Source organism: Urocitellus parryii, chromosome 6 (genome assembly GCF_045843805.1).
Source record: "Urocitellus parryii isolate mUroPar1 chromosome 6, mUroPar1.hap1, whole genome shotgun sequence".
Classification (NCBI taxonomy): Eukaryota; Metazoa; Chordata; class Mammalia; order Rodentia; family Sciuridae; genus Urocitellus; species Urocitellus parryii.
Window position 1 is genome coordinate 105,429,329 of NC_135536.1, and position 20,484 is coordinate 105,449,812.

Sequence of the window (20,484 nt, forward strand, 5' to 3'; positions counted from 1 at the left end):
CCCTTTCCTTTGGCTTGCTGACAAATGAGGCATAACTAAAACATTTCTGGAATATGTGATAAAGTTTAAAAAAGGTGGGGGGCGAAGTGTTTTATAAAAGATAATGGCAGGATGAGGAAATGATATATTAAAATATACAAAACGGGCTGGGGGTTGTGGATCAGCAGTAGAGTGCTTGCCTAGTACATGAGAGGCCCTGGGTTTGATCCTCAGCATCACATGGAAATAAATAAAAGTATAAAAAATAAATTAATATACACAAAACAATTTGTACTAATAAAAATGCCTTATAACCAATAAAAAATAAATTCAAAACAAAACTTCATAGTTGAAGAAAAAATTTCAACTGTTATTTATAATATATGAGAAGATATTTAGGTCAAATTTCTTATATTAGTGTAGAACTCATAAATAATAAAAACAAGGCAAATATTGTCTTGAATTACAAAACTTATATTTTATAAATGACACATATTTCTGATACTTTTAATGTACATTAAAGAACAGGGTTACAAAATTAAACAACTCTGCTCCTTCTTAAATTCAAAGTGGTTATAGTAACATCAGCAAATTATGCCAGGTTTTAAATTAATGTATGGTCCTATAAAATTTAAATTACTTAGAATAAATGAGGAAAAAATTAGCTTAGGCTCTCTACATCCCATTTAACCCTGTCAGTTTTAAACAACAGATTTTTTTTTTCCTGGAAAATACCCTCATCTCTACTTCCAGTAGCATATTTCAACAATCATCTGGAATTTGTGCCAAGAAGCAGGGGCATTCATCACCAAACCTGTTATACAACTAGTTTTCTTTTAACAAACTGATGGTTGCCCGACATGAAAACATTAACTTGTGACTTTTCAGAGGCAGAAAGTTTTTCTCTTTACCTTTAGTGTCTGCAATGAAATTTCAAAAAGTTTTTAACCTTTATTAACCTTCAATGACTTATCATTTTATAGCAATAAAAAGTGTCAAAATCGATCAGAAACAAGGTTTACAATGCTCATAATCATTTCTGACAGTGATAATATTTAACCTTTTGAGCTAGTCTCAAAGACCAGCAATATAACTCAAATTAAACAATACATAACCATAAATGTTATTCCTAAAAAAAAAAGTTATTTCCCTGTTTACAATTTTTAGAAAACGGTATAATATAAAAATATTTTCTTCATTTCCCTGCCATGGTAATCTGAAACCGTACCTAGGTTCTCTCAAACTTCAAGGGTAAAGAGTGAAACATTCCATTTTAGTAGAAACACTTATTTCTCATAGCTAGCATTTTTTCAAGGCACTCTAAAAATTCTTAAGAATGCTAAAAGAAAAACATTCCTTTGCCTACTGTTCTTTTGATCATGTTCTCCTCAAAGTTTTCAAAATTAAACATAAGTGGTTCTTCTGAATTTTTCTTTTCCATAGTACAGTCCTTAAGTTATTTTTCTTTTATTTGGAGCTACTCCTTCATTTTCAACTTGCTGAGCAGGCAAGCAACTGCTTTTGGTTTCCATGGAAACTGGAGTCCTGCGGCTGCGTGTAGGCATTCTGGTTCCACCAACCTAAGAGATAAAGCAAAGAACAAAATAGCTTAATATATTTACAACATACCTACATATAGTAAACTGTATTATTTCTATATGTACTAATCATCATGGATATAATATTCTAAATTTTTGGTCACCAGTCACATGGTTAACTGTTACTAAACAAGTTTTAATCTGATATAGTTTTAAGTAGTACAATTTTTTCAGCTCAAGATAGATAAGTGAATGGAAAAGCTACTATGTTTGGGGCTGGGGATGTGGCTCAAGAGGTAGCGTGCTCACCTGGCATGCATGGGGCGCTGGGTTCGATCCTCAGCACCACATAAAAATAAAGATGTTGTGTCCACCGAAAACTAAAAATAAATATTAAAAAATTCTCTCTCTCTTTTTTTTTTTAAAAAAACTACTATGTTAAATTTTGAAGGGGCTGAAATGTTCAATTAGAATAAAAGGGAATAATAGGGCTTTTGAATAATATGTTTGCACTAATTATGCTTAAGGAAAGGAAAAAAGAAATGAGAAAAAAAGAAATAAGAAATATGAAGGCAAAAGAAAGAAAATATAAGCAAGTCAGAGGTGCTGAAGAAGGAGAAGAAATTACATGGAAAAAAAGGTCATACAATAAGATAAGGAAGAAAGGGAGAGACAAAGAAAAGTCGTTGGGCACAGTGGCACACACCTGAAATTCCAGTGGCTCTGGAGGCTGAGGCAGGAAGATCACAAGTTCAAAGCCAGCCTCAGCAACTTAGTAAGGCCTTAAGCAACTTAAGAAGATCCTGTCTCAAAATAAAATATAAAAAGGGCTGGGGATATGGCTCAGTGGTGAATTGCTCCTGGGTTCAATCCCTGGTACAAAAAAAAAAAAAAAAAAAAAAAAAGCCCAAGAGGGAAGAAAGAAAAAACAATAAACATAGAAGAAAAAACAAAACAAAAAAAGGAATACAGAGGATGGGCAAAGGGAAAGAAGGATGCTTGGGGGACACCCGTGGTGCTACTTGCACCTTCATGTGTACTATTCTCTTCACTCTCCTTTTCTAGCTCACTGTGTAAGGGAGGAAGGTCATTCTTTGGACCCAATCCCTTGCTAATCATAGTCCTGTTTAAGAATAAGATCTGGAAATACTGTCACCTCCTTGGCTACTAGGAGGGAGGGCAGAAAGTTTTAAAAATATGTAAAGGAGAAAGCCAGCCCTCACAGAGAAGGATGAAAGTTGTGTAACCTGAAATTATTTCCACAGAATCTGCCCGTATCTGCCTGTATCTTCCCCAGCCACCATTCACACTTTGTTTCATCACATCCTATCTAGTGAATTCCATACTTGGGCACACTAAGGGTGATACTGGAACTCCAAGCACTCTCTCATATTCCAAACCCAACAGAAGCAGTGTTGGTATTGCTTCAATGGGTTACTGGTTCACTGAGAAAGGATCAGACTCCAGTGTCCCTCACCTATTATTTACTGCCTCTTAAAGGGACTTTTTTTTTCCTTTAAATTTTATTTATTTATTTATTTATTTAGGTTTAAAATGACATGATTAGAAAGGAAAAACTTAAGGATTTGAATCTGCCAGACTGTCTGAGGTTGATGAACATTTATAACATTTCTACTAGAAAGTGCTATGATTTTTAGATATCTATATCACTCTCTACATAGCTGGTATTTCTTATAAAGATATACTGACTATACTAATTGTATCTACTATATCTTTGAGGAAAGTCAGCATTGAAGACTTCCATTGTAAGATGGTATGTGTGTGTAAAATAAATGCTCATTACAGAAATTGTAGGAGAAAAGGGTATGAAGTATGAAGCTGCTGCAAAAAGACTGCAAAAGTCAGAAGTAGCACAGGAAGTAAAACGAACTCCTCCATATATCTTTTGCTGGATGCAGCAGGGAGGCAGACACAGGGTCTACTGGGGTCTCTTCAGGGTTAGTGCCTTAAGGCACTATACAGATGTGAGTTCTATGTTCAAGTAGATTAGGGTCTAAGGAATCACATTGGGGCAAAAACATTTGTTATATGAGTCTGTACATGGAGAGGATATGCAGATGATTTATGTTTCATACAGGTTTTTTCTTCCCCAGTTTCCTTGAAGTTGTGGTTTTTCCCCATTTCTGCTAAGGCTAAAAAAATCCCTATTGGTGCTTAGCTGAAGGAAAAGAAAAAAAGTAGAAAGTCTTATTTCCATGGTCTGCTTAGGAGCAAAGCAGGAAGGTGGGGGTAATCCCCACTAAATGTAGGGCTAGATTGTTATATCATAATTATATCCAAAATGTTCTATTGACTTACACACACACACACACACACACACACACAATCTCAAACTAAGTTTGGTTATCTCATTGTCTATAGTACCTAGTGTTGGGCTATGTAAGAGCCTGGTCCTGGTTAAACTCACTAAATATTTGTTCCTAAATTGAATACATGAAGTATCTTAAAAATACAAATAAATATATCACTGTGCTCAGTGATATACAAGTAATTAATTGTTAAAATATATATTTACATAATCAAACCCTGAACATATAGAATTTTTCCTTTTCCAAATAAATTATTATTATTATTTTTTATTATACAAAATCACATTTTGATGGGAACAGAAAAGACAGTAGAATGAACCATACCTAACTTTCCTATGGTTATATATGAATACACAACCATTGTAACTCCACATCATATACAACCACAAAAATAGGAAGTTATATTCCACGTATGTATGGTGTGTCAAAATACACTCTACTGTCATGTACAACTAAAAAGAACAAATAATAAAGAAACAAAAGCACATTTTTGGACCATAGTTTTAAAAAAAGTAAATCATGATAGTATTTAAAAAACATAAGGTACTCAACATTATTCTACTGTTAATCTGTATCAATAAGGGAAGAATAAAAATATTACTCAGTTCTTTTTTAAAAACACCTTGGGCAAATAAATTTATCCTTCTATTTATAGTTGTTTGAAGTCAAGACATTAAACCATTAATTTTCACTTAAGAAGAATAAGCAACCCCTGCACAGAATTATATGTTATGGTTCAGAAACTATAATCAGTGTTTCTAAATTAAAGAGAAAATCATTCTTCTAGAAAGAATACAGATTTTCAAAAATGGTTTTCAATTATTATTTCTTTAAGAGGTTATAAAAACCACCATTTATATTGTATGTAAACTAGGGACAGTCAACCAAAACTGTAGATAAAATAACTTAAGATGCTAACAGTTAACTTTCTCCATTCTTTTTTTTTTAAGAGAGAGAGAGAGAGAGAGAGAGAGAGAGAGAGAGAGAGAGAGAAAGAGAGAGAGAGAGAGAGAGAATTTTTTAATATTTATTTTTTAGTTTTAGGCAGACACAACATCTTTGTTTGTATGTGGTGCTGAGAATCGAACCCGGGCCGCACGCATGCCAGGCGAGCGCGCTATCACTTGAGCCACATCCCCAGCCCTCTCCATTCTTTCACTGATCTCAACTGGTTAACCATATTTATATTTTCTTGGCCATTGTTAACTAAGAATATACAAAGAGCTCAGTGTTCAATAGTTGCTTAGCATGCAGAAGGCCCTGGGTTCAATCCCCAGCAGAAATAAATACATAATAAACAAACAAATCCTTCCAAACTCTAACATTAAGGTAAAGAACTGAAAAACATAAACAACCCTATTCACTGTAAATTGTTTTAAAAAAAGTCCTCAATATTTGCATTCTAGCTATTTCTCAAAAGGACTTAAGGACATTTACAGATTAATTTACTGTAATATAGAAGGGAAAAAAGAATAGAACATTCAAAGGGTACACAAGTGATAAATTCTCTGAGGGTAATAACATTGAAAAGATTATAAAATTCAGTAATTTTGATTCAAAGATTTTTTTTTTTTGGCAGCAGAAAGGAAAACACACTAGGTTTTGTCTCCTGAACATTCAGATAGCAAAATTTTTCCTACAACTAAACTTAAATTGAAATTTCTTAAATTATATACAGAGAACAAGTGACATGGTGGAAAGTATTTCTAGCCACAGCTTTGTAGGTTTTAGATAAATAAATTATTATTCAAGTGAGATTTTTAGGAGGAATTTAATAAAGAGAGCAACATTAAAGTGTAATTTAATAAATATTGAGTTTAGCAGAACATAATATAGTCATTAATACTACAGCTATATTTATAACAAAGCACTCCATTAACTACTACATTTTAATTTTTCCATATCCTAGCAATCAATTTTAATTATATCATAATTTTATTGTTTGTATTCTTTTGCAAATTGTCTCAAATATTTAATAAAATTGAATAGAGTGGGCATAAATAAAAATTGCAAATACAACTTTTTATTTTATAGGAACATCGAGATTTAACTATGTGGCTGCCTTACCCATGCACCCATGAAGCAAGCTAGAATTTTCTTTTGTTGGTTTATAAACCTTATAAAAATAGAAAGTTCCATTGACAAAAAGACTGGACATGGTAGAGCATACAACTTTATCTACCCTTCTTATGGATATTAGTTGTAGAATAGTAGTTGTAATTAACTTGGAAATGTGGACCTCAGGTTGAAGTACAGTGAATGAAACAAATTAATAATAAACAATCTAATAGAACATTTGATTTCAAAAAGACTTTACCTTTTGCTGTGTTGCAGGACCCAGTGATTTGGGTGGAAAAGTACAAGGTATCCGTCCATGATGAATATGATATGGTAATAGGAGACTGGGATCTAATGGGACCCAAGGAACTGAGAGACTAGAAGGTACACCAGGAGGGTCACAATGTGTTTTATGCAAGTTGTATGCTGTTCTAGTAACTTTTCCATCAGAGGTCTTGTAGATCAGGAGTGAAGAATCTTCTGCTGCATGAGACAACAAGTAGGAACCCTCCTGCAAGCTAAGTACACCATTGAAGATCAATCTATTAATAAAACTGAAAACAATTATAGGCATAGAACCACAACCTCTAAAATATAAAATAGACCAATAAAAGTAGACTTCAGATTTAAAGTCTTTTCATGCCTTTTAGGCAACTAAATTATTTTGGAACTTTGGAACTTTAGTACAAAGTTCAGAATATCTGATCATTTTCTTTTTATTATGTATTAGGCAATTTGCAAAATTTCAATCATCTAATAGAAAAACAATCTGCCTATTTTTCTAATCTATGGAGAACAGATGCTTCCTGAAAACATCTGTCTCTCAACATTTTCATCATTCAACATCCTAATTTTTATTTCTAGTAATATAAGTTAATAGGTAGAAGTAGAGGATTAACAGATAGTAATTGATAGAAGTAGACACAGGTTAATGTTAATACTGAAATGTACACTTAAATTTTAAGAAGGTAGAGCTCATGTTAAATGATCTTATAATAAAAATTATTTTAAATTATAAAAGTGACAAAAGACATGAGAGAAAGTTAATGTTACATGTTTATGACGTCCAGTACTTTAAAATAAAGTGGCAGAAACTATTGATGGAACAACCAAGATATAATATGAAGTATTATTATGAGATAATAGTAGCAATAGCAGCCAACAGATATTGAATTTTTATCATGAACCAACAAATGTTATACTGCTTCATATCCATTTTTTCATTAAATCCTCTGCAACAAATCTTCAAGGCATAATATTAATTATTAACTCCACATTGGTGATAAATAAACAAATTAGAGATGTGAAGCAATTTGCCCAAAGTTGTGAGTATAGTAGGGTTTATATATAAACTCAGGCAGTCAAATTCCACAGGCCATACCCTTAATCACGATCATCTACTGTCACAATAATCAGTTATGTCAAACATCCAATCCACATTTTTCTTTTTTTTCTTAGAAAGCTTTAAGGGATTCAATGTATAACCATAAAGAGCTAATAGGATGATTAATACACTGTGCTTTCTTGGGATTACACATTTTCTGGATCAAAGGGGAACAGTTCTTTCTCACATTAATAAAAAAAGAGATTAATCATACTTCAGTTATACAGATCTCCTACAAATCTTTAAGTTACATTTTCATTAACATTTTTTTTTTTTGGTGCAGGGGATTTTACCCAGGGGTACTTAAGCCCTGAGTTCCATCCCCAGTCCTTTTGCATTTTGAGACAGGGTCTTGATAAGTTGCTTAGTACTTTGCTAAGTTACTGAGGTTGGCCTTGAACTTGGGATCCTCCTGCCTCAGTCTCCCTAGTCTCTGGGATTACAGGCACATATCCCCACACTCAGCCATTTTCATTAACTTTTTAAATTAAAAGTAATAGATGTTGATGAAGAAGGTCCCCAAAATTATTCTTATCCTTTAGAAACTTTTTTTTCTTGATCACTTTAATATAAGGAAATAATAATTGATAAAGAAGCAGGAATAAATAACATTTCAAAGATTGAGATTTTACTAATGAAAATCACTAAAAATGAAGAAAACTTTGGTTTACAGAAAAATGTATACTTTTTTTTGAGATGGGTTTTGCTATGTTGCCCAGGTCGGTTTTGAACTCCTAGGCTCAAGTGATCCTCCTGCCTCAACCTCCCAAGCTGTGCCATCCTGCCCTGCTCCAGAGCAATGTATTTAATTTATGGAGAATGAGACACTCCAAGGACAAGTATCATACACATGCCATACGAATGCAATGCACATGAAAAAATATAAAGACATACAACTCTGGTAGGCAGAATAGTGGCCTCCTAAAAATGTTTTTTTTTTTTTTTTTCCACACCCTGGTTATCTTACATGGCAAAGGGGAAAGGTAGCAGATGGAACTATGGTGATTAATCAGCTAATTTTAAAATGGTCATATTTTCCGGGATTATTCAAGTGGGCCCAATGTAATCACAAGAGCCTTTAAACGTGGAACGAGGCTGAAAAGACTCACAGGGAAATCCTACTGAGAAACAAATTCAGACAAGTGAATACTATGATTTTAACCCAGTATGACCAGTTAGATCTCAAGATCTACAGAACTCCAAAATAATAAATTTGTGTTGTTTTACAAAACTGATATTTTACAGCTATGATAGAAAACTAATATAAGAACTGAGGAATATAGCTCAATTGTAGAGTGCTTGCCTAGCATGTGTGAGGTTTTCACTCCCCAGCACCATAAATAAATAAATAAGAAAATTAGTAACAAGTGAAATAAGATTGACAATAAAAATTCAAAAGCATCTGGCAAGTTTCAAGTACTGTATCTGCTTAGAACTAAAACGTACTCGGGTACTTACTGTACCCGACACCATTATTTTACAAATAAGGGAATTCACATCTGGTTGTATAATTTAAGTGGAGAGTTAGAACTTGAACTTGGAAATTTTGACTTTGAGTTCAGACTACTGAATTGTTGTCTATTTCTCTTTTCATGACAGAAAATAAGTAAAAATTCATAAAAGTTGGACAAATAATCATTTGGAGAATTCATATTCTTAAATTTGCCACAGACTTAAAAACTTTGGTTACTAGTTCTCTGTGGCTTCTTTGTCCTGAACAAAAACTTTGTTAGTCTGAATAACGGTCTCCCATGATGTCTGTATCCTGTCTCCAGACCTGTGAATACATTAACTTTAATGGCTCTGCAAAAGTGTTTAAATTAAGGATTCTGAGATGAGGAGATGATCCTGGATTACTTGAGTAGGGCCAGGGTCCTTAAAGGAAGCAGGCAGAGGAAAATACTATTACAGTAGGGACAATGCAGTGTCACCTGGATGCAGACATCTGAGTGATGAAATTTGAAGATGGAAGAAAGGGCTGCAAGTCAAGGAATACAGCTGAGTACTAGAAACTGAAAGAGAGAAGGAAGGCTTGGCAATGTACGCCTGTATTTCAGCAACTTTGGAAGTTCAGACAGGAGGATCACAAGTTCAAGGTCAGCCTGGATAATTTGGCAAGACACTGTATCAAAAGAAAAGAAAAGAAAAGAAAAAAAAAAGCTCCAGAAGAAAGCAGGCCTGCTGACACCTTGACCTTAGCCAGTGAAACTGATTCTGGATTTCAGGTCTTCAGGACTATAAAGAGAACTATAAATTCATATTACTTTAAGCTACTTGTAATAGGGGCAATTTGTTATATGGACAATAGGAAACCAATACAATGGCCTTTTAGAAAATATATTTGCGGGCTGGGGATGTGGCTCAAGCGGTAGCGTGCTCGCCTGGCATGCGTGCGGCCCGGGTTCGATCCTCAGCACCACATACCAACAAAGATGTCCACCGAGAACTAAAAAATAAATATTAAAAATTCTCTCTCTCTCTCTCTCTCTCTCTCTCCTCTCTCACTCTCTCTTTAAAAAAAAAAAAAAAAAAGAAAATATATTTGCAAGTTCATTAAAGCAGATACTATCACATTATCTTTTTACTTGTATTTTTTATAATTTCAACTTCAACAAAATAATTCTTGTACTTCTAGTCTTTCTCATTGATTGTTAATAACATATTTTCAAAGTTTCTAAGAATATTTTCCTAAGAAAATCAGACAAATCAGCGCAAAGTGTCCAAAAAATACTTACCTACTTAATTTCTTTAGAATGTGTTGGAGAATGTTAAATAAACTCGAAACCCTATTAAACAGAAGAAATTTATGTAAAATTAAGCCAAAACACTTAATTATTAATAATTATAGCTTCTCAGGAAAAGAAATGCCCTCAATAACATAGGAAAACAGATGTGACAATATAAAACAGAATGCTAAACTTTTAAACATTTTAATGAAAAAATGATAAACTTTTATTTTTGTTATTTCTTGATTTTCTTTTATAATCAAAGTATTGGCCTTGTGTTAAGCAGTTATAAAAAGATCACTGTTGTATGTTGAAATCACATACTTTTAAAAATACAGAAGAGTATTGCTTTTAAAGATGGTATAAATTAGTTTTCAAATATTTGATGGGTACTTTAAATATGCCATGACAGAGAAGCTACTGATTGTGAATGGGATAACTAAAGGGAAATTAAATGTTATTCTGGTTTTTTTTTTTTTTTTTAGTATCTCTTCTAGATCCTAACTTAATATTTCTTTAAAAAAAAATCATTTTCATTGAGAGAAGTGAGGCAGGCAGAGAGTGGGGTATAGTAGTTTTTGTATTCACATGTGTAAAGAAAAGTTACTGCCCAAGAAAAGCAATTCTTAGAAACAAAAGTGGATATATTTAAAGCAGAGAGTTCAAGTTTGAATCTGGGACTCTTAAAAAAACATCAAGCCTCAGAGCTAGTACTACGCAATTAGTGTAAATTAAGACAATTTCTCATTTAAGTGGTGAATTCAACATACCAACTAAGAGCTAGACTGTCTGACATTAGCTCAGTAATGTGCTCTGGAGGCAAGGACCTATAAATCCTAGTTCTCATATATAAAATGGCAAAGACACTACCACCAGCCTTTCATAGAAAGTTGTGAGATACAAATGAGATAATATTTATAAGTTATTTTCCTTTGCATTTAGGCATTTAAAGTTCTGAGTACAATAAATTCATTTAGTTTTGGTATACAAAAACGCTTGGTAGGATGGGCAAACTTAATATTTAAAAGTAAAGGAAAACTAGTTATCATACTAATAAGTTTTTCTCAATTCTGTCACAAAGTGAACTTTCTTACTTGAGTGCTGAAAGTTTTTCTTTTAATTCTTCTGAGGTAATTTCTTCTAGCAGGAAAAGCTTTGAAGTAAATGCATCAATATGCCCTAAAAATAAAATATCAAACTTAAAAAAAAAAGCAAATAAGGTATTTAAAAAACAAAAACCCAACAAGTCACCCACTCTCCTTCAAGAAAATTTTTACAAAATTTTAATAATTATAATACGAATTTCATCAAGTCTATCAAGCAAAGCTATATTTAAAAATTACAAAAAAATCAAATTATAAAAGAAATACATATTCATTTAAAAATCTTTGCTGAATGTAGAAAAGTTTATACAAATATCCACAAACACAAAATAATCCCTAAGCCAACAATTTAAGAATAACTGTTCAGGGCTGGGGTTGTGGCTCAGTGGTAGAGCCCTTGCCTAGCATGTGTGAGTCAATAGGTTCAATTCTCAGGCACCACATATAAATAAATTACTTAAATAAAGGTCCATTAATAACTGAAAAAAAATTTAAAAAGGTTAAAAAAAGAATAACTCTTCTAATATTACTATTTCTAATTTCCATTAAAGTTGCATTTTTATTGAGTTTTTCAAGGAAAATATATACTTATTGTTAAAACAAGCACTTAAAAATCAAAATTTATAGACTGGGCATGTTCTATGTATCTTTACACATGTGGTTTTTAAGATGAAAATTAGATTATAAAAAATATGGCTAATTATTTAAAGTACACCACGAGATTTCTTGTGGTTTAAGCAGTCTGTTTAGTCATTTTTCTTTGCACTACTGGGGATTAAACCCAGGGCCTTGTATATACTACCACTGAGTATATTCCCAGCCCCTTTAATTTTATTTTGGGACAGGATCTCACTAATTTACTAAGGGTAATTCCTAATTACAATCCTCCTGACTCAATCTACTGAGCACATAAGATTATAGGCATGCACCTATAATCCTATAGGTGCATAGGATTATGCCTGATTCATGCCTGATGATATGAATCTAGAATTCCAAAAAGCAAAACAGTACGTGTCCAAAATAACACTTCTATTTTAAAAAGTCATGTGTATGTTTTAAACAAAACAGGGTTGAGACACATCACTGATGCCTTATGATATACCAAACCAAGGAAGAGTGAAACAAAACTTAGCCCTGAGACAAATGTTATACAATCAAGTCATGGTTTATTAAGGAGAATAAGAGAAACACTCACCATGACTAAAAGTGATATTGTTTTAAAATAATACTGTTTTTGGATTTTTATTTTTTTAAACTCTTAATATTGGGTTGTCTAATTACCAGGCATATTGATGTCAATCATAGGAACAACAAAAAATACATATAATTTGATATCTCATTTTTTTTTAAAAAATATTTATTATTTAGTTTTTGGCAGACACAACATCTTTGTTTGTATGTGGTGCTGAGGATCGAACCCGGGCCGCACGCATGCCAGGCGAGCGCACTACCACTTGAGCCACATCCCCAGCCCCTGATATCTCATTTTTATATGTAGCCCACTTTAATTTCATTTGCTTTATGCTTAAAGAATTCAATTAGAAACGTTATTAACAGATGCCTTCCTTCTAGACAACAAATCCATCTGTTCCAACAGCCTTGTTACACAAAGTTTGAGTTTCACCTCTTTTTTCCTAACAGTCATTATACAGTGACATTTCTTTTTTGTAACTTTAAATTTATGTGCATTTAGTTGCATAGCCTAATACATAATGTAAAAAACTACGATAACAGATTAAAAATAAATATTCATAATTTAGGGAGATTTTAACATATCTTAAGGGATTGGTAGAATATGCTGATTAAAAAATGAGTGAGTATGAGTATATAAAAGACTTGAGAAAAAAAGGATTAACCAAATGAACATACAGAGAATACTATGCCCCAAACCTGCATAATATATAATTTTTTGCAAATATTTTCCTATGACATATGGTTATTAATATACCTATCTATAACAATTATCGTTTTAGTGTGGTTGATGGCTTAATTGCATTGTCGTCCACGAACATACTGTCATCTTAGTCCTTTTGGTCTATTTTCATAAGTATATGTGTATATTTGCAAAAAATTATATAGTGACATTTCTAATAACAAACTTGTACATTTTAATGGTTTAATAACATAGAAAAAGGATATTAAGTGCTATTTTATTTTTTGGTACTGGGGACCGAACTCAAGGGCACTTAACCATTGAGCTACATCCCTAACCCTTTATATTTTTTATTTTCAGACAGGTCTAGCTAAGTTGCTTAGAGCCTAAATTGTTGAGGCTGGCCTCGAACTTGCAATCCTCTTGCCTCAGACTCCTGAGTTGTTGAGATTATAGATGTGTGCCACCATACCTGGCAATATTATATTTTTAGATGCTTACAAAATAAGCCTTGAAGAGACTAACAGTTCTTATATTTTTAAGGAAACTCATTAAAAAAGTACATATTATAATATACATCAAATACAGTCTGTCAAAAAACTATACAGACAATCATCCTAAGTACTATGAAGGTCTACCTCCTTAAGATTACAACTATCAACCTTGAAGCTTCCTGACCTGTGAGCTTAAAATGAATTAACTATATGCCTGAGATACTTATCTTTTTAGCCCTTGGGGCAGCTGAGCAGGGCTTGGGAGGATAAAAGCTTTCTGGCCAATGCCCTTCACTTACAAGCAATCTTGAGATCTCTGTATGATCACAGTATGTTGTACAAATGTTTTTCAGATGTGTCAAAGTTGGGAGGCACTGTTTACATAGTACAAATAAAGTCTTTGTATGCATGCATTCATACATGTATACCTATATATACATAGGTAGGCCTTGCTTTGTTTGCAGGGCAGGACCATACAAATGATCATACTGGTGAAAACTATGCAAGCAATTTTTAATAATATATGATTATTATGTATGATATTATATAAGTAATCTAAAAACTATGATTATTCTACCACCTTTAAGTATTCTGTCAAAACAAATTTTCCATCAATTATAAGTGCATAGGGAAATGAAAAAAACAGCAAAGTATGTATTTAGTTTATTTATAAAACCAGCCTGGCATGGTGTCACATGCTTGTAATCCCAGCGATCTAGGAGATTGAGGCAGGAGGATCACAAGTTCAAACCTAGCCTCAGCAACTTAGTGAGACCCTATCTCAAAAATAAAATACGGCTCAGTGGTAAAGCATTCCTGGGCCAAATTCCTGGTACTTCCCCACCGCAAAAATTCCTTATCAAGAATATTTTGAATAGTGCTTGTTGCATTCTTAAACAACTCATGTAGAAAGAAAGCATCTTTTCTATGTTATGGTGAAATAGCTTCAAACAGTACATCCTTTGAGCATTCAATGTCACGAAGTATCCCAGGAATTCCTTTAATATAAAATCTTATGCTGCTGTCACTTCTTCATTTTTCATGTCACAAGAATTTTCCTCATTTATGTCAACAGAGTAGCCTTCACTAAGTTCCTCTAGCAGAAAATCTAGAGTTTCTTGAGGAGTAGGAGTATCAACACTTGTACTGTCAGTTATTTCTTCCATAACTCCAGGTAAGTATGATTCAAATTTCATTTCTAGCAATATTAATTTTTATTTCTTTATTTTAATCTGTGTTGGCCAATTCCCTCTTTTGAGTATCCACTTTTACAAATATTATATGGGTTTAACACTGGAAGATAAGGAGGTAACACAATTGTATGCTTCGTTTTCTGTACACGAACTCAATGATAGGTGAATAGTGATCAGTCACAGATCATGAATGAGGTGGCACAACTTGCCAGTGATTATGATGTGCATCTATTATCTATGTAGTGATCACAGCAAAAGTGAAGATTGTATGCAATTACTCACTGTTAATATGTTGTCATAACTGGTATTTATACTTATAAGAATTGTGCACAGTGAGGACTGCCTGTACACCAACTATATAGAATTGATATACATTATAGGACTGCAGGGTGATACAGAAATTGTGGTAAGACTACTTTGGATGCTTTCTTAAAGGAGTAAATCTTAGCCAGGCAAGGTGGTACACATCCTTAATCCAAGGAGGCTATGGCAAGAGGATTCCAAGTTTGAGGACAGATTTTACAATTTATTGAGAATCTTGTCTCAAAAAATAAAAAGGGCTGAGGTTGTAGCTGAGTGGTAAAGCACCTCTGGGTTCAATCCCCAGGACCACACACATTAAAAATCAACCAGTCAGTCAATCTTACTGTTTTTATGGGGCATGGGGCAAGTAGGAAAAAAAAAAAAAGTACTGTAATCTAGGGAAAGAGGGGAATGTCCTTATAGTAAAGCAAGCAAACAAACAAAAAACAAAACAAACAACAAAAAACAAGTGTACTTGAGCTTCCTGAAAAAGAATCTATGAGCTATAGAAGTGGTTCTCGAAGTGTGATCCCTGGACTAGCAGCATCAACCTCATCTGAGAACATGTTAGAAATGGAAAGCCTTCTATTTCTAATTCAGACCTATTAAGTAAGATGTTAGAAAGCTCCATTTTAACAAGCTCTTTAAGTATTTTTCTTGAAAATTTTTCTTAAGAAGTACTATAATATTAAACAAAACAAAAAACACCTCAAACCTCACGTGCTTTAAAATACATTTCCATGTGAAGTATAGCTCAGTGGTAGAGCACTTGCCACTACCACTAGAATATGGAAGGTCAGGGGCTGGGGATGTGGCTCAAGCGGTAGCGCGCTTGCCTGGCATGCGTGTGGCCCAGGTTCGATCCTCAGCGCCACATACAAACAAAGATGTTGTGCCCGCCGAAAACTAAAAAAATAAAGATGTGGAATCAGCCTAGATGCCCTTCAATAGATGAATGGATTAAAAAAATGTGGCATTTATACACAATGGAGTATTACTCTGCACTAAAAAATGACAAAATCATAGAATTTGGAGGGAAATGGATGGCATTAGAGCAGATTATGCTAAGTGAAGCTAGTCAATCTTTAAAAAACAAATACCAAATGACTCCTTTGATATAAGGGGAGGAAACAAGGACAGGGTAGGGACGAAGAGCTTGAGAAGAAGATTTACATTAACAGGGTTGAGAGGTGGGAGGGAAAGGAAGTGAGAAGGGAAATCGCATGGAAATGGAAGGCGATCCTCAGGGTTATACAAAATGACATATAAGAGGAAAGGAGGGGTAAGACAAGACAATACAAATGGAAGAAATGATTTACAGTAGAAGGGGTAGAGAGAGAAGAGGGGAGGGGAGGGGGGATAGTAGAGAATAGGACAGACAGCAGAATACATCAGACACTAGAAAGGCATTATGTCAATCAATGGAAGGGTAACTGATGTGATACAGCAATCTGTATACGGGGTAAAATTGGGAGTTCATAACCCACTTGAATCAAACTGTGAAATATGATGTATTAAGAACTATGTAATGTTTTGAACGACCAACAATAAAAAAAAAAAAGAAACCAAAAAAAAAAAAAATTCTCTCTCTGTCTCTCACTCTCTCTTTAAAAAAAAAAAAAGAATATGGAAGGTCAGCATCAAAACAACAAATATGTGGGGTGTGTGTGTGTGTGTGTGTGTGTATCCATATAAAAATGGAAAACAAGCCCAGAACCCACAACCATACATGTTTTTGTTTTGATTTAGTCAAACCGTTGTCATAGAAACCAAACATATTATCCCATCACACTAAAATGAATGGCTCTTATGTGGATAGGTTCACTGAGGAAAACCAGAACATGTGGCAATGATTACTTAAGACTTTTTAAGAATACTGTAGATGAAATAATCCACACAGTCAATGATGGTAGTTTTATCTGTTAAACTGTGCATTAAAAAATAAAAAATGAATCTTGGGGCTGGGGTTGTGGCTCAGTGGTCAGTGGTAGAGAGCTTGCCTAGCATGTGTTAGGCACTGGGTTTGATTCTCTGCACCACATATAAATAAAAAAAATAAAATAAAATAAAGGTCCATCAACAACTAATAAAAATATTTTTAAAAAATGAATCTCTCTCATCAGTCAGTTCAGTTCACTGATAAAGTTTTGGTGGGTCTTTTCCAAAAGTGGATGTGGTTGGCAATTACTATCAAGCAGCTGACATGAAGACTATTAGTGTGAAGTCTCTGGAAAAAAAAATTAAGATCCTGGTTACTAATTAAAAAACTACTACAATAAACTTCCAGCAGTGCATTTGAAAGAGGTGGAGTTAGGCAGAGTGAATTAATTATTTCATTATTATGTTATTAGATGAATAGTGATCAGTCTATATTTCATAAAATATGAAAACAAAATATTGGTTAGCCAAAATAAGGGGAAAATTCCAAGTGAACAACTTTTCCTGGATTAGGCGAGGAAAATACACAGCACTTATTACACACAAGACATTATGCTACCCATTGCATAAATAAAGAATTCCATCAGACTAACCTCAAACCACATATTGTCTAACAGGAAAAAGAGATAAGAAGAAGACAACAAAAAGAGAATAAAAGATGAAAGGTGAAAGATGGTACACTGAGTGATGGGAAAAAGGAAAAGATCATATGGAGGGGCAACTTGGGATGATTAGGAAGGACTGAGACATATGGAATGAACTGAGCTATATAGGATTAGGCATTCTAATGGGAGAAAACAAATGATCAGCAAATAATCTATCACATGAGGTATGTTCATTGTAAATGAACCCAGCCAATCAAACCCCTGCCTAATTTCTAGCCCTGTAAAATACAAAAACAAAAAAGTAAAAAGTCACTTCATTAATGTGAGATTTAAAGACAGTGTTATTATAATTTTATGAAAATTTCAAAAAAGTATGAATCAATTAAATAGTAAACCAATTAAATAGTACTTTTAAAAGTAGCTTGTTAGAATATACATCTATTATTTTTAGTTAACTATCTGTTAAATAAGAATTTAAAAACAAAAGATTATTTTGACACTCATGTATAGTGAGATTGATATGGATAAGAGGAAAAAATGAAACATTTGCTATCACTAATTCCATTTTGCAGGTTAAATCTAGAGTAGAAATGCGAGTTTAAGAGGAATGTTAACACAATTAGAAAAATAAAAACAAGCAACTTCAAAAATGGAAGTTTTCCAATTGAATTTAAATGTATGTATTTACAAAAGAATTAAAAAGAAAGCCTCTTATATAACTTACCAACATAAAACGAGCAGTTGGAATGCAATAAACTTTCTGTCCATAAGCGACAAAGTTCACTTTCAGTTAGCGCTTCAACTCCATAACAAGCTTGATATTCTACTTTTGGTAGTACATAAACTGGAAATTGCTGAAATTCAAGATTATAGTTTTTCAAAGCTCCATTATTTACTATTAATAACAAATATATTTGCCTACATAGCTTTGCAGCTTTCAAATGCTTTCAGGTAATCTTATTTCATCCTTTCATACAGAATAGGATTCAGACAGAGAGATGAACATATCTGCCCTTGATGGGCAAAAGAACCTTTGGTTGATTCAGGCAAGAAAGGATAAATGGATAAGGAAGATTCCTCACCACCACCTCATCCCCAGTGTAAATCACTATACCTGTGTGTGTGTGTGTGTGTGTGTGTGTGTTTTAAATTTCTGTCAGGGAATGTGATTGACAGACTCGTTGGAACAGAACCTATCATACATAATTGTCCAAAGATTCAAAGCTAGATGCTGGGAAGCAATGACTATAATATATACTAATAATTCTCAAGAGGAAAAAAAACAGTAAAGTTTTTTGTAGTTGTTTGCCCTTTTAAGCATTAGTTCCATTGTCTCAGGCTAAAATACTCTGAGCAGCTTGTTTTAATCCTATGAATGAATAAGCATTAACAACCACATTAACAATTGTGGATGTCATTTATCTTCATTAATATAAAAGATTTTATTCTAGATACTAAGTGTCTGAGAAATTATCCATTCAGGGTTTACTGGTCAGGATTCCAAACAAATTAAGTAAAATGACTATAGCCAAGCACAAGAAATGACTATAACCACTAAAGGAGAATATGTAAAAATATACATATTTGTGAAATAATAAAACATTATTCTTATTCATTGTCCTCATGTTTGTCAAAGAAAATTCTTTTTTTCCCTCTGCTCTGCAGTGCTGAGGATTGAACCCAGAGCTTCCAGCATGTCAAGCAAGCACTTTACAACTGAGCTACAACCCCAGTCTAAAAACTCTCCTCTTAGCAGAACTCTATTTCCAGTTGCACAAAAAGAAACATGAGATTTCAGTAACTTACTCAGAGTGATATGGCTAGATAGCACTTTTGAAATTATACTAAGATACTGCACTCACAAATACACCTGAAAATATTTCAACAATGTTGCTGAATTGAGCCATGTTGCAAGTTAGTCAAGAAGTGACTAACTTGGTGGACTTAACATAATGGTAGTAATAAGAACAATTCAAATACAATAAAATTTTTGTTATCAACATGTGAAACAGTATGGTTTATATATGATTACCTCTGAATTTTGTAAAACTTTAAAAAGTAGTGATTCCTAAATGTCAATATGCACATGAATAACTTGGTAATCATTCAAAAATGTAGAATCTGAGTTGGTACTCAAGGTTTTGCATTAACTATATCCTAAATTTGGTTTTAATTTCTATATGTATTCTACTGCCATCTCCAGGAAGCCATGGGAAAGGAAGGCCTGAGTATTTTATCTTTCCTTAGCAACCCAAAATTGAAGTGAAAATTTAAAATCAAGATTCCTGTACTATAAAAACTAAATTCATTATTTCCCTTCCCATGTGATAGGTGGCTCCTACTCTGTTCTCCCCCAAGTGAAAGCTTTTCTTGGTTCTGTCTTCCTGTTTTTCACATAAATCTCTTAAATCTTTACATATATTTCTAAATAGATATTCCATAGCTAGTAGCTTTTCATCAAAATTATTAATTATCTTTTATTTTCCTCAATATTTAGCACCTTCAAGATCCCTTTTTCTGCTTGGTGAAGTGGATCATGCCTATAATCCCAGTGACTTAGGAGGCTAACGCAGGATAATTACAAGTTCAAAGCCAGCCTCAGCAACTTAGTGAAGCCCTATGCAACTTAACAAGACCCTGTCTCAAAATAAAAAATAAAAAGGGATGAAGCTCAGTGGTTAAGTGCCCCTGGGTTCAGTCCCCGGTGCCAAAATATTTAAATAAACAAACAAATAAAACCATTATTCTGGTTCTACAATGCCTATATAAATTTTAAATAACTGAATCTGAACTTTTTAATCATTTTTCAACATAGCACTTAGGATATGTGGTTAACTGTGACAGACAATAACAGATAATATCAAATTATCCAGAGTTACTCAGTCTGGATTTCATAATTATGCAAAGAACTCAGTGAATTTCAGTTTTATCTTAAGATCCAAATTAGCCTCTTTGTTTCA

At 33.3% G+C, this 20,484-nt stretch overlaps 1 protein-coding gene across 2 annotated transcripts in view; it reads right to left on the minus strand.

The window, feature by feature from the left end:
- Nucleotides 1-483: 483 nt before the first annotated feature.
- Ice2 (interactor of little elongation complex ELL subunit 2) overlaps nt 484-20,484 on the minus strand; it is a 43,988-nt gene continuing 23,987 nt past the window's right edge. For both annotated transcript variants that reach the window (XM_026384893.2, XM_026384894.2), the window contains 5 exons: nt 18,249-18,378; nt 11,110-11,194; nt 10,025-10,075; nt 6,165-6,423; nt 484-1,559 (listed from right to left, as the gene is read on the minus strand). In XM_026384893.2, coding sequence (XP_026240678.2) covers nt 1,431-1,559; nt 6,165-6,423; nt 10,025-10,075; nt 11,110-11,194; nt 18,249-18,378 — 654 coding nt within the window. In that variant the 3' untranslated portion in view covers nt 484-1,430. The remainder of the gene's footprint in view (nt 1,560-6,164; nt 6,424-10,024; nt 10,076-11,109; nt 11,195-18,248; nt 18,379-20,484) is intronic.